A 15,016-nucleotide genomic window follows, 5' to 3' on the forward strand; every position below is an offset into this window, starting at 1 on the left:
TTATACGTAGTGTCACAAATTAAGTTACGTCATGACTAGGCTGAGATCAGACTAACAGGCAGGGCCTTTTCTAGCTTTGTGGTGGCCCGATGCAAGATTCTGTTTAGGGCCTCTATTATGATGGAAAAATTCAAAGCCAAAGATCTTAAAAGGGAGTGCAAGGCTGTGTCTGATCTGAGGCTACCAAAATTAGATTTGGAAATATTTACTAAAACCATGATAAAAACGTTATTAAGTCAGAAATCCTCAACATGTGGCTCTTTATGTCTTCATTTTAAATATTATTCACAGAAAACCTTAAAAGGGGAACCATAGCCCCTTTTTATTAATTTATTTTAGGCAGTTTTCTAACTTCCTTTGTCCCATTTTTGCCCCTTTTCACCATTTTTTTACACTTTTTTTTCAGATTTTAGTTCCTTTTTGCCAATTAATGTCCCTCTTTTCCTAATTTTGTCAATTTTTGATACTTTTCATTCAAATAAGTTACCCTTTGCCCAATAAATACCACTTTTTTCTTTGCTACCAACATGTGGCCTTTTTTTGTTCCACATTTTTGCCCTATTTCACTATTGTTTGCCATCGTATCCATCCACTTCGGGATGACGGCCTACCAGGACGGTGCCCAGTATGCCAGATGGCCAGTCCACCCCTGCTTTGAATTGAAGAAAATGCGAATACAAACACAGAATATTCTTATGCTTCCATTCTGGAAGTGGAACACAGTCACTTCTTGTTTTGAGGTGCGAACTTCAACACCAGCATAATGCCCAATATCATACAAGAGACTCAAATGCAGTAATGTAAGTTATGCCTTTAATGTGCAAACCTGGAACTATCAGGGTACCCAGAGGACGATAAACTCTGGAAATAAAGAAGAAACATTCTCACAACACAATTTATTTACGCTGTCGTAATTTAATGTGTTTGCATTTTTATTCAGATTACTTCCTTTCTGTCTGTGTTACTGATGCTACAAGTAGACCTGGATGTCACCTTTTTAAGAAAAACAATTTTCTAATGGAAATGATTTTCCTTTCAAATGAGTCACTGAAGATGTTCTTTCACAAGCTGTGAAAATTCGAGGGGCGTAATATGCAAAGCAAAAGGGTAAGGGTGAAGCAGAAACATCAAAGGTGATCCTCACTTGTAATTTCAATACCTGTTCACGTGCGTCTCAAGTGAGAGTGAAGATCTACTAACCTGCCAGCATGCGTTGTGTCTACAAGTTGTTCTCCTTGTTCTCTTTCCTTTCAGTGGCTGTATAGGCTTGATAATAATTACCATCTCATATCTCTGCTTTGACCTATTTTCTTGCAACACTAAATTTGATTTGTCTGCACTTTGACAACTCTCGTACAACCCTGCCAAACGTGTGGTTTCACTCAATTTAGAATCATCATTCATCTACAAATAATTCTAACAGAGATCCTTTGCAGTGTAAGTTTAATGACCTGTTCTCAAGTCTAATGCCAATTTTACAATAGACTTATTTCTTTGGTTTGTAATTCAATTTCGTCGTTGCTGTCTTTCAAAAATAGAGCCAACAATCTTAAAAGATTCAGAACAAGTTATTTTCATAGATGTGATTCCATTAGACTTGAAATCTGAAATTTATTAAAGCTATTTCTCCGTTAGAAATGAAATTCTACAGTCACAAATACAATACGGAGTGGAGTTGTTGCAAAGATACCAAATGACTGCAGGCAAGTGAAAGTTGCGGTAAAGTGTGATGTAGCATGTAGTGCATTATCTTTTAAAGCTTCGATACAAAACATCCTGGAAGTCTTTTTTATCACCATGGAAACTGGTATCCTCATGAAGGGGAGCATTCCAGCATTCTTCAATCTCTAGTCCAGATGTGAGACCTAGAGAAACGATCATGCATCATTCATGCAAGCGTGTTCGTGACAGAAACATGGGACTGAGATGGTTTCATTCCAAGATGCGAGAGTTATGGATTAGCCTTCGCCTTGGCGCATGAAATGTGCTTTTCTTCTTTAGAATTGTCAGTCTGCTTGAAAACAGTCACACACTTCCTTCTACCTATCCACGCTTGTCTCTGCCAGTCGGTTGTTCATGATGCCGAGGGCGCCCACACCCCCAGAGAAACCGTTTTGGTGTGTACTGGAGCTGCACTGACGTGGATGCCCAATAGCCATCTCAGATAACTGCTTCTGCATGAGGGCCAAGTTCACCTGAAGGAAGAGATCAAGAAACAACAGCACATGTAAAAAGGTTTTCTTCATGGGCCTAAACTACAAAGCAAGAAAAATGTATCCGGGATATATCTGTTAATAAATTTCACTTAAAGAGTAACTAAACTACTGCTGAAAACAAATGTATTTGGGTATGAAACAGTGCTGTTGATTGACTAAAATATTGAGAGTTGGACCAGGATCAAAGTATTTCAATTTGGCATATTTTGTTGTAAGTGACTGCCCTCTATTACCCGGCTATTACACTGGATTTTTGCTATTGGCTGAGAATGAGATCATGTGGTATTTTGGACCATCTTGCATCACAAACCAGCACTGTTAGCCCCGCCCCTTTTATAAAAACCAACACCTGTGGGCTCTACAATCTGTGATGAGTACGTTAGCTTGAGAGAAGAGTGATTATAGAGGTATATTGAGTAATGAGTAGCTAGTTAGCATAGCATAGATTGTTCATTGGAGATTTTATAGTATAGACTGGGCGTGTCTTAATTACTCCAGAAGCCCCACCCATAATCAAGGCATTTCTTTTTTAAATTTCCTTTAAAAAAGGAAATTTTTTTAAAGGAAGAGTGGCAGGTCAGGAGAAAGCAGGGGTTGAGTTACTCCAATTTGCTACAACCAAACATTCTACAAAGCAGGTTATCAACGCGTTAACTTAATCCAGGTGATTTCAACCTGAATGCGTGCATGCTCACATACCAATCACAAACACGGAGAAACCATGCAGAGCAACTTCCGTCACAATTAAGGATGAATCTTTTAATAATCAAAATCCATAATTCCGACCATGGTAAGATCACGCTAGGAATTAAGGGAAAACGCTTCGCTATTTACGAGACTCCACATCCCACAATGCAAAGCTCAAAAGTTTACCGACATTGTCAATCAGAGAGTTTTTACGTGGCGATCATAACAAACTTGCGAGCATCAATTTCAACTTTTTACATATATTTTATTTTAAGAGTAAATGATCTTTGATTTATTGATGTATGATTCCTACAATATGTATTTATCTGATAGAAAAAGATTGTCTCCAGCAGCTTTAAGTGGTCCGTGAACACCTGAATGACGAATACCTGTTAATCATTCTCATAATACTTGTCTCATCGACGTCACACTGCGATTTTGACTTAATTACGCCTCAAAAACGCTAATCTCATCTTATAATTGTGGTTCATTCATCCTATTCTTTAATCCTACATTTATTTTTAAGCACATTATGGAAAAAGACAAAACCAAGAACTCAGCTTTGGGGCCTCCTTGTGGCTCATAGAGCCCAATGCAATTGCATAGTCGGCCTATAGCAATGCAAAAAATTGGTAATTGTAGCGCTCAAAGTAAATTGCACAACTGTTACACACAAACATATTTCTTAAAAATCTCTGGAAAAGAAAACAATTTGAAATGAAATTGATCATGTTTTACTAAGTAGTGTGGATACAGATCTAACATCCTGTTTTTGTCCTGCTGTATTACTGTTATATTAATTCCCTTGTTGAGTGTATCATAAGTGCTATTTTATTGTCAACTTTTACCACATATGTAGATTTCCAATCAGTCAGATTAAAAGTCGAATGTCTAAAATAATGGTCAAGAGTGTAACACCCGAAGCATCATTAGTCACAAAAGCAGAACGTGACTTTTGCTTTGGACAGCTCTTTATGTTCCAGTGTCATGTTGTGGTCATCTTTTGGTTCTGTTAAATATGTGGAGAGAAACGTCAGGTGACAGATCTCTTTTTCACGAAAATGTCAAATCCGGCTGACTTTATCTTAAGTATGGATAGTGATGATGACCTTTTTGTAATCATGAATGCAATCATAGGAGGCCGTTATAAGAAATAAGAAGAAAGCCTTTCTCACAATTTGCAGAAAGGTTTGGTAATGTTTCCAACCTTGTGTAAAACTCTTAATAATGGCCTTTGGATTATGAGTCAAAGCAACTGAAAATACATCACCCACACCAGCATTTGTATTCATTTTCTGTCAACCTTGAATATTCCTATGGGTGTAACATCTAGATATGAGGATGTGTAACTCCAGGCAAAAAGAGGCTAGTTTATGGTGTTTAATTACCTCGCTTTTGCTTTAATTTCCATGTATGAGCTACAGGGTATAAGGCATTCAAACCTTACCACACTGGCACCATTGATTAAAGTTTATCTTTATTGTTTGTTTGGTCATTCTTTTAGATATTTAGGTTAAACCAAATTATATTTCACATTTACCTGAATTGTCTGGTTCAGAAAGTAGAGCAGTAGATATGGTAATGTATGGACAACTGACTTAAATAAGTGGTTTTAAGTGCTGTTGACTGAGCAATCGTGATGAAGTAAGCTGATTGATATTCAGAGAAATTTCTCCCATAATATGTGCGTAGCCATGGAGACCAAACTCCTCCTTCCTTTGGGGACAAAGGCTTGTCTTGACATCCTTTTCATACTATCAACAGATGCAATAACATGATTTCTGTTCTATATTTTAAACAAATATTTCTCATAATTGTCATCTAAGCTAGGAAGTTCTCAAGCTGAGTTATTCGTATTATTATTGATGCGAAACAATGGCTCAGGTGATTTATTTCAGCTAAGAAACACTCTTAAACCAAGAGATGGCACCTTGCACAGCAGCTTCATCACTGTTGGTGTCAAGGACAACAGCTGTGAATGTGAAGCGCTTAGGAAGTATTCAAGTCTTGTTAAGAAAAGGAAAACATTTCTTTAATGTAGACAGTTTCTGTGACTTTCTCCCTCTTTGGAACAAAGGCAACTCAAAATTTACAAATAAAAAACAACTATTTTTATTTTAAAATTTAAAATAAAAGTGTGCGGCCTTTGAAAATAGGATACTAGCTTAAAAACCTAGATTCAAATGTTTTATTAAAAACTCAAATAACGAAGGAGGTAACACAGGTTCTTTATCCATCCCATAATATCTCTTCGATTTATCAGTCTCAGTTTAGTGATTTATCATACATAACATCTAGTCAAACTCATTTCAGTTTAGGGGCCAATCTAATCTTATGTGGACCGCAGATTTTGGGTGAAGAAAAATGGCGATTTCAACATTTTTATACCCTTGTTTGCACTTCCTTGTATAATTAAATACAGTATGTGAGGCACTAAACCAAGCAAAAAGTGACAGATATCAGTCCCTGCCGGATCTTTTCCTGAATTTCCTTTCAATTGTGATCAATTTTTATTTAATTTGAGGAAATTTTGTGGAATTTTGGAAAAATTGAGAGTTCTTTCAACAATTGGAAACTAAAAAATGACAGCCATCGCGTGATATAAGCACAAAGAAAACTGTGAGAGCTGCAAATATACTGTAGTGGAGTTGTGTTGAATTTGTGTATTTGGAGGGACTGAGATATTTACAACTGAATTATTTGGTAATTTACACAATGATTCGTGTTTTCCCTGTCATTTTTACTTTCTCCTGTGGGCCACATTGGATGTTCCAAAGGGCCAGATTTGGCCCCCGGGCCTTGAGTTTGACATAAGTGATCTAGTCTTACAGACGTTTCAACCTCAATCTCATTTTCAAACCCAATGTAATTGTTCTCACATCCATTACAATTGACATTCATAAAAGGGCAATTATTGTGCCTAATAAAAAGTTTGACTTCACTCTGACACCAATTTATGATAGCTGACGTGTTTAGAAGTGACTTATTGTTTCTTTTTTCCAGGAATAAACATTTTGTGGGAATAGCTATTTTTTCCACAGTATCATCATCTCATTCTAACACATTACTTCATTGGAAATTCTTTATAAAGCTCATCAGGAATGAGTAGAGTAGTCACAGGAGTTCGAAGATATAGAAAGAAGCACTTAAAGATCTCAGGAGGTTAAAGGTATCATGTAATTTAAACCAAATTGCCATTTACCGGAAATACCAGAAACAGTTTGATTTGTGAACAAATGTGTTGGAGTATGAAATATTCATTGTCAAAGCATTTCAATTATGCTGTTGATTGATTCTTGCCAAACTCTTGACATTTTTGTCAAAGTATTTCATTTTGGCTTATTTTGTTGTAAAAATGTAAGATTGACTGCCATCTATGGGTTGAAAACCGGCTATAACAATTTAATTTTCAGGTTTTGGTGGCTTCTTATATCATGAACCACCACTGTTGGCCCCGCCCCTTCTGTAAAAACGAGCATCCGTTGACGCAATCTGTGGTGAGTAGGTTGGATTGAAAGAATTGTAAATAGAGATAATAAAGTATAATGAGTGTTGAGTAGGTAGTTAGCCTAGCATAGATTGTTCTTTGGAGACGTTATAGACTGGGCGTGTCTTAACTGTTCCAGAAGCCCCACCCATAATTGAAGTATTGAATTTCAAGCCTAGACACACGTCAGCCAAAAATTCTTGGTTTAGTTACTCTTTAAGCATAGATTAGGTTTTGTACATGGTACAAATCAAACAAATACTTATTACTACAAAATAATAAGTAAATACAATTCTAATGAAACTGAGTTTTCACCAATTATTGGTGGTGTCGTGGTGAGTGCAAGCAGTGGTTGATAGATGGTTGTGATTTTATATATAGTGGATGACTCAAAGGCAATTTGATTATTATTGCATTACTTCCAACTATGGGATCCAAACTCCATTAGTGTTGGAAATAACGCCAGTCGCCGGGGTAATAACACTTGATTAGACAGCTGTTACGACACATAGCACATTCCCCTCCAGAAGCTCTTACCTTATTGGCTGCTAAAAAGTCTCTCATAGAGATCATTTCCCCAGACATCCTGCGTCCAGGCTCGGTCTCGCTCTCGTTGATTGCATCGGTTTCAATTGAGGGGTCTCTACGCACACGGAGATGCCCTGGGGCCACCACATTCCGGCGATGGTGCTGGTGAGGGTGAAGACCTCTTCTGGGCAAACAGCAGCGGCATGGCATCCCTACACTCCTTAGCAACCAGTTTAGTACCTGCTTTATGACGATGGATATGACATTGAAGAGGGAATAGATGCAGCAGACACCAGTCAGTATAAAGAAGAAGTTGACCACGCGGTATGCCACAGTGGAGACACCTTCATAGACCACTCGTTGGCTGCTCACCATGTCCCCAAACCCAATGGTGCTAAAGGCCACAAAGCAGAAGTAGAGTGAGTCTAGATATCCCCAGCCTTCAGTTGCAGAGTACATGAGTGAGGCACAGCAGGAAACCAAGATGGCAGCGGCTCCCAGAATGAGCATGACGCAGTAGACCGAAGGCTTCCAACCAGCCAGATCCTCTCCTCTTCCTCCCGTTGCTTGGGTCTCTCCAGAGACCTGACGGCCATTTTGTGGAAGCACAATCTTCTTGTGCCGTCGTTGATGACAAGACTTGAGGACGAAGGCGATAACGGTGATGACTCGCTCCAGAAATAGGTTGAAGAAGAGGATGGTGGCTGCACAGCCAAGCAGGCCGTAAAACATCAGGAAAACCCTTCCTCCAATGGTGGCAGGTGTTGTCATTCCAAACCCTGAGATACACACAGATGACGCAACACACTGAATCAATACACGCATATGGGCAGTGTGGGTCAAAACCCTCAGAGTGAGAGAGTTACAGTACGCATCATCGAGCACATCGATATAAACAACAGATAAGACATCCCTATATAAATATAGGGATGTCTTATCTATATAAATAGAAATAATTTTAACACCTAAAATGAAAAATCCTTCAAGGAAGCCTTTAGAGTAGCGATCCTCAACTGGTGGGTCAGGACCCAAAAGTGAGTTGCGGACCTGTACTGGGTGGGTCGCGGACAGCTGGTAAAAAATAGATGATTAATGTCTCTCATGTTAGACTTGTCTTTTATTTTGAAAGAAAGTTTTCTTTTGACAGGCATACTGTGAAATGCATGTTGCACACAAAAATATATATTTGTTTTAAAAAAGATTATATACGGTATGTGTGTTTTCAACAGCTATTTTTAAAAAACTAAATTTGGTTGATTGAATTCTGAAAAAAAAGTGGGAGGCGATTTAATGACCGTGGCAAAATGTGGGTTCCAGGGTGAGAGCAGTTGAGAAGCTCTGTTTTTAGAGCTTCGGAATTGCACTACTGCATGATGAGACCCCCACCATGCTTGACAGTGGGAAATGTATGTTTTTGTAATCCAAAATGTTTAATTTTGGTGATACTAGTCCAACTTACAGTTGCTTTGCCTCCTCACTAAGGTGCACTTGGTCAAAGTCTTGCTAAGATGGTATTTGATTCTTTCTATAGCTATAGCTTTCTATACCTGCTAACAGGTGTCCTGGAGGTCTCTTTCACTCACTTCACAGATGGAATCAGTTCAGCTCCAAGGGATGTTTAATGACTTGGAAATGTGTGCCCAGCCCTCATCCTTACCTTTTAGTCATCCTTACATAGAACAATTTGCTGTATTCTTTTCCTTCATTGTGACATGAATACTGATCATCTGCTGGATTTCCACAAATCAATGCAATATGGACTGCAGTTCTGTCTTTTCCACTAACTAAGAAAGCGGGCCTGCTCTTTAGCACATGTCTCATGGTTTGAATAATTCTGCACATCCTCAGATATTTCATCAAGGCTTTATTTTATAAGGTTAAACTTTTACTTCAAATCGTTACAGTTAAACTTTGTCATTATATACCCAATAAGTCTAGCATTTTCCTTTTACAACGATATGAAAACAGAAGCTTTGATTCCACTGTTACTGTCATATAGCACGGCTAATTGCCACTGCAGGCCACATGCTGAGGTCGATCGCCTTCACTTTCCCACTCGGTTTACAGGGTGTTAATTAGGCTTATGGATTCTTTTACTCAAAGCAATTAAAGTAGAATTAGAAGGAAAGTACAGCTCTGACAGTGTCTCTCTCCTGATGAGAGGTTAAATGGAAATGTTCATCTTGAGAGATTTGACAATAATTAAGGCTCATAAGCTACATCGTCTCATTACCTCACCCAAGGAGGTAATATTTGTTACTGGCCCTCATCTTTTCATTTGTTTGTTTGCAGGTATAAATGAAATGTACTAAGTGGATTGTTTATGCCATGAAAGATTCCATTCATTTTTTTGTAGGGGATCCGTGTCAATATACAGATTCTGGATCAAGTTTAAAAAACGAAAAATCCAAATAATCCCCAATAATTCACGTCTTGGTTCGTGATTGACCAATCTATATGAAATTTGACTCAGTTATGTCATGTTAGTTCCTCAAATTTCATCTTGATCAGATCCAGATTGCGCATCTTATTGCAGTTATTCGTAAAAATGGGGGTTGCTCATACATTTGGGCCTACTCTATCACCAATAATGGGGATGTATATTTCTTAAAAGCCTTTAAATTGTGAATAATCTTGGTATTATAATCAGGATCACTGATCCAGATAACTGCCAATACCTGGAAAATAAGATATTGAGTGCGTGGTGGAGATTTGTGCTCTCAGAATGCTCTTGTTATTACAATAAAATCAAATAATCGTCAGTGTTGTTATGCCCTGTGTATGCATGAGATGGATATTAACTGCAAATGCTGCTGGTGTTGAATTATGTGTATTGCTGCAGGGAAGCTGTTCACCGCTCCTAGGGGATGGGTTAAAATGCATCCAATAAAATCACAATATGAAATGTTTATGCAAAATGCAGCAATCACGTCAACCTTCTCTGGTGTAAAAGAAACACAAGTGACGATATGGAAAAAGGATGTTGGGGTTCTTCATGTGTTAGATTTGAACATATCATCTTTAACTCTTCTATATGAAGCTCTACAATCATTTTGAACACTTTGTGCATGTGATACAAAGCTAATGTATATGTAATTCTTTGGCTTTTTACTGAAGAAGATAGGGGTTGTTGGGAAATACCATAGAGATGCTGCTTCAGACTCAAACTACTCTGTGTACGTCAAACTTTTACCTTAAATGTTAGGTAATTATTAGGTATTATGACGATGTTACAATCAGAACGGTCAATCATGAGGAAGCTAATGGCAATTTAATAGAGGAGGAAGTCCAGATGAGCTTTTTATACCCTGCTCCTTCTCATCTAGCATATTGATGTGGAAAAGACTGACATTTAAGTTCTTAGTCTGTCACCTGAAAAACACAGATAAGTGACTCACTGAGCATCTTCATTGGGAATTTCTGTATTGTAGCTCAGAGGAAAATATTAGCAGGACATGAAATCTAAACGTCATCTGCTAGAATGGCTCCTCAATCCATATATTCACCAGTGCAGGCACCGCATCACCCAGTATGTTTACTGTTCAAGCGACAGACTGGTGATACAAGAGTGAAATCTAATGTAACTGGGAGCTTCATCGCTCACTGAACACTCTACATTAAAAAGGTTTTTTTTTCAAGCCACAGACACATTAGTTACGGGCATCATAGTGACATTCAGTGAGTGTGTCTCACCTGCCTACTTTGCAATTGTTATGTAATATTTTCAACAACACCAGATTTTACACTAACTGTAATGTGTACAGGCAATTTTCATCAAAAACCTTGCATGGTTCCTTGATTTATTATTTATTTGGTTTCTTTGGTTGAGAGAATGTACAGTATTTCCTCTCCATGCATTACCACTGCTCGACTTTATGTGTCATAATTACAATTCACCACCATACATGGATAATTGATGTTATTTCAGGTTAACAGTGCAATGTCTAGTCATCAAATTCATTTGATAAATTGTGATTTTTACCTATTTGGGCCTCGGGTTGTTATTAATGGGTGATGATCTCACCTGAAAGAAAATTGGAGGAAAAACCATCTTGAATCTTGAATGAATGTGTTTTTTTCTACTAAGCACAGAATCCACAGAGGTGAAGATGGTGAGATCCAGCCTGCAGGGCTTATGATGGACAATGTAATTCTTAACAGAATGTCAGTGGGAATCTGGGTACAAAGTCATTTTGACAGTAAATTGTGACTCATTTTTAGTCTTTTGATGTAACACTGAATGGGTTCAAGGGGATGAGATTGGCTTTTTTTGTGAGAACATCACATCGACCAGAGTATGAAGAGAAACACATGTCGATAAGATAATATTTATATTTAATACTGCCCTCTCCATTGTGAACTCCCCCTTCCACACACACCAATTAGCTATGAAGTTTGTTCGTACAGTATATGATAATTCCACATTTTTATGTCTTGTACAAAAGTAATTTGTGAAACAAAATGTGAATTGTTTTGCATCCTAAATATCAGATTCAGATTTATCATTATTCAATGAAATGAAAAATATAGGCCTACATTGAGCATGTAATAGATTGATTATTTCTGATCTGAGCAGGTAAAAAATATTATCTGTATATATAATATTATTTTTGGTGCACATTAGGTAACAGATGATCTGGTTTGAGAAGGGAGAAGCAGGGTTTCAAAATAAAATACAGGGGCCACAATTATGGCAAAAATGTTGAAGAAATTCATCACTATGTCTTTAAAGCAGTGGTTCCGACCCTTTTTTGGATTGTGACCCCATTTTGATATCAAGAAAAGAATTTCTGGTGAACCTAAAGACATTAATTTTTTTTATACTTTATTACAGATAATACAGAGTAGCCAGGATTAGTCACATGTTGTGCCAGCTCAGATATTTTTAAACTGCATTATTATTATTATTATTATTATTATTATTATTATTATTATTATTATGAATCAGAAGTACTTTGTTTATCCCAGAGGGTAATTACTTGTGTTACAGAGGCTCAATAAATATTACAAATAAAAAGAATAACAGTAAACAAAGAAAGAGAAAGAAAAAAGTACATAATTAAGTAATAATAATAATAATGATAATAATAACTATGTTGAAGTATCGTAGGTGTTTAAGATTGTGTCCTGTCTTAATTTGAAAAAGTTTCAAAAATGTATTTCTAATCAGTAACTCTTTTTTTCCCTTTTTTTTTCTTTCTTAATTATCAATTACTAGACATTTCAAGCGACCCCATTTAATCTCCAGGCGACCCCACATGGGGTCCCGACCCCAAGGTTGAAAAACGCTGCTTCAAAATGTAAATTTGCTCAACTTTATAGATCTAAAGCCCATATTTAACATTGAAGATGAATAATTAGTTGATTTTTCTTCCTCACCGATGGTTGACACCACCGTCCCCACGAAGTAAAACGCTCCAGTGAAGTCCCATCGGGGTCTGATGGTGTCCACTCTGATACCAGCCACATTGGCCTCCTCGTAGTTCCTCAGGAAGTTTCTCAGGTCCTTCCTGCTCAGGTTGTACTTCTGGCTGAATTGCTCAAAGCGCAGCGCCCATCGCTCCTTGGCCTCTCGCTCCTTGGGCTGCTCCAGCGCGGAGAACACGGCGGCTCCACAGAGCAGGTAGAGGATGATAAACACAGCCAGCAGCAGGAAGCGCGCGTTATCCTCGTTTATCGGACTGCAGACGCAGAAACAGTTGTTCCTACATGCCATTATTGTGGGGCCGTGGTCACCTGTGGCATCGTGGGCTCGGATTACGCATCCTCTGTAGAACCGATAGACAAACAAAGTCCCACAGCACCCAGTGGAAGAGTTGTGGCTGTAGAATCTGTCAGAGTACAACACGCAGCAACCTGTGGATGATGCTCTGAGTCGTCGTGGTGCTGTTGCGTGCTCCGATCCTGCCTCTCCAAGGAAGTCTCCACCCAAGAGCGCACGCTTTACGCACCGCAATGGGACAACCGCGTCCGGAGCTCTCCCTTTCGTTCTCCTTCAACATATCTGTTCATCCATAAGTCCTGCTTGTACTCTTTAAAAAAAAGGTCAAACGACGTCCCAAAGCGGTTCTTGTGTCTGATCTTTGAGTTCACAGGTCTGTTTCTGACTCCGACGACGCGGAGAGCGTTTGCACACAGTGGAATCAATATCCACTGACCTTTCCCAGTTTAGAAGTGGGATCCACCCACTACATTTAACCAAGGGAGGGTGTGAGCAAATGTCACAACGTCAGGTAGTTTCAAAAATAAATGATTGATACTTTCTATGGACAACAGAGCAGCTGCTTTTGGTCGATTTTAGAAGTAAAAATATTATTTCAGCACCTTGGACAGTGACGGGAAGTTTCATAGGCATTAGATTAGACAGTGTTTTAATGTACTGTAAGAAACTAATACTGTATGTACATTATACAGTAGAGATGGGCAACTTCTATCACAGTTGGGGCCAAAAAAATGTGATTGTCTGATCCGGGGGCCGCATTATCCACATTCATTTCAGTATTTAGAAGAATCATCAATCTAAGCATTAATACAAGCTTGAAAACACACATTTCTGTTCTTGTTGTCATTTTGTGTATTTTTCTGTCTTTTGCGTAATTTTGTTTGTCTTTGAAGTCCTTGTGTATATGATGTTATTTTTGTTGTCATTTTGTGTGTTTAATTGGTTGTTTAGTGTGTCTCTGTTGTTATATTGTGTGTTTTGTGATGTATTTTTTTTAATATATATATATATATATATATATATATATATATATATATATATATATATATATATATATATATATATTTGTGTGTTTCTGTTCTTTTCTTGACATTGTGTCATCATTTTCTGTGTTTCTGGAGTTTTATGTATTAAATAACTTCCAACCTCATGAATTACAATTTTGTTTTGGGGGCCGCACACAATTAGACCGACGGCCACATGTGGCCCCTGGACCACCAGTTGCCTATGTCTGTTATACAGGTTTGCAATTTTTGCTATTGTTTGTACATTTTTATGACTTATACAGCAAATGAACTGAGAGCAAGGGTTCAACTTAAACATCCGCCATTATATTGATCATTACATGGATTTTAATTCAACTGTAACTGTATGCACTAGTTATGATTGTGGCTGCAACTTCCTGCATGCAGGTAATTGTTGTTATTTATTGCGTGAGGGGGAATAATAGTGCAATAGATTGGAAATAGATTTTTTTTAAATTTTATTTTATTAAATGTCATGCACAGTACATTTGTTTATTAGTAACAGTACTAAAGTAAGTGCATCAAACATGACATCATCATGAACAACAGCAAAGAAAGAGACAATCGCTGTCTAACACCTGTGGCACCCCCGGGAATATTTCACTGGGGGTCAGAATGAGGGCTGTTCATTTTTCCGGGCGTACTGGTACATAAAGTCTTTTATGTCATAATAACAAAAATTGTTATTATGAAACCTATTATTTTTTTACATTTCAGAACCAACACTGCCATCAAAAAGGACTTCTGTTCTTTCGTAGAAAAACAACACAACTGAAGTACTTTAATGCAACTCTTCTGTTTGTAAACATTTTGTCTATGAGCAAAATAATAATAATATTAAAAAATAAATAAAAAATACAAAATAGTGATAATACACATTCAAAAGATACACATATTTATGTAACCCACCTCTTCGTTCAGTTTGAGGTGCTTTGTTTGGTCTTTGTCTTTTAGAGAAGCTTTATTTGCCTGTTGTGCTGTTTTTTTTCTTCTACACAATGGCTCTGAGTTACTGATTCTTAAAAAAATGCACAATAATAAGCCCTTGAGAGAAATGAACATTACACTTTTACAGATTTTAACCCCCACTTCCCCCTCTCAAAGGTGTAACTGATCATTACTCCTTTCAGCAATCTGAAAACCCAATTAACACAAGATCTCATAGTGTTAAAACATGTTGCTAAGAATATACTTTCCTTCGGGGACCTTATGTGGGTTTCTGCTGTTTTTCCCTCTTTGTGTGTGTGTGTGTGTTGGGTTATCCTTCGGTGTGTTTGGCTCCCCCTGTCCAGCCTGTATGTAAGTGCATGTGTTAACTCCCTCTGTGATGGTACAGGAGGTCATGAGATCA

The 15,016-nt window shown here is 37.7% G+C and overlaps 1 protein-coding gene across 1 annotated transcript; it reads right to left on the reverse strand.

Annotated features, from left to right (window-relative positions):
* Window positions 1–1,298: 1,298 nt before the first annotated feature.
* Window positions 1,299–13,058, reverse strand: LOC114457813 (potassium channel subfamily K member 13-like). The gene is made up of 3 exons (XM_028439906.1): window positions 12,298–13,058; window positions 6,928–7,697; window positions 1,299–2,195 (listed from the first exon to the last, which is right to left on the reverse strand). Exons 1-3 carry the CDS (start codon window positions 12,632–12,634, stop codon window positions 2,040–2,042), a joined length of 1,263 nt encoding a protein of 420 aa, XP_028295707.1. The 5' UTR covers window positions 12,635–13,058; the 3' UTR covers window positions 1,299–2,039.
* Window positions 13,059–15,016: the final 1,958 nt, after the last annotated feature.

This window comes from Gouania willdenowi, chromosome 24 (assembly GCF_900634775.1).
Source record: "Gouania willdenowi chromosome 24, fGouWil2.1, whole genome shotgun sequence".
NCBI classification, from domain to species: domain Eukaryota; kingdom Metazoa; phylum Chordata; class Actinopteri; order Blenniiformes; family Gobiesocidae; genus Gouania; species Gouania willdenowi.

Coding starts and splice junctions, on each gene's coding strand:
- LOC114457813 (XM_028439906.1), bottom strand. CDS start 12,634: ATGGCATGTAGGAACAACTGTTTCTGCGTCTGCAGTCCGATAAACGAG. Junction 7,698..12,297: donor GACGGTGGTGTCAACCATCG/GTGAGGAAGAAA, acceptor TGTGTATCTCAG/GGTTTGGAATGACAACACCT. Junction 2,196..6,927: donor ACTTTTTAGCAGCCAATAAG/GTAAGAGCTTCT, acceptor CTCTTCCTTCAG/GTGAACTTGGCCCTCATGCA.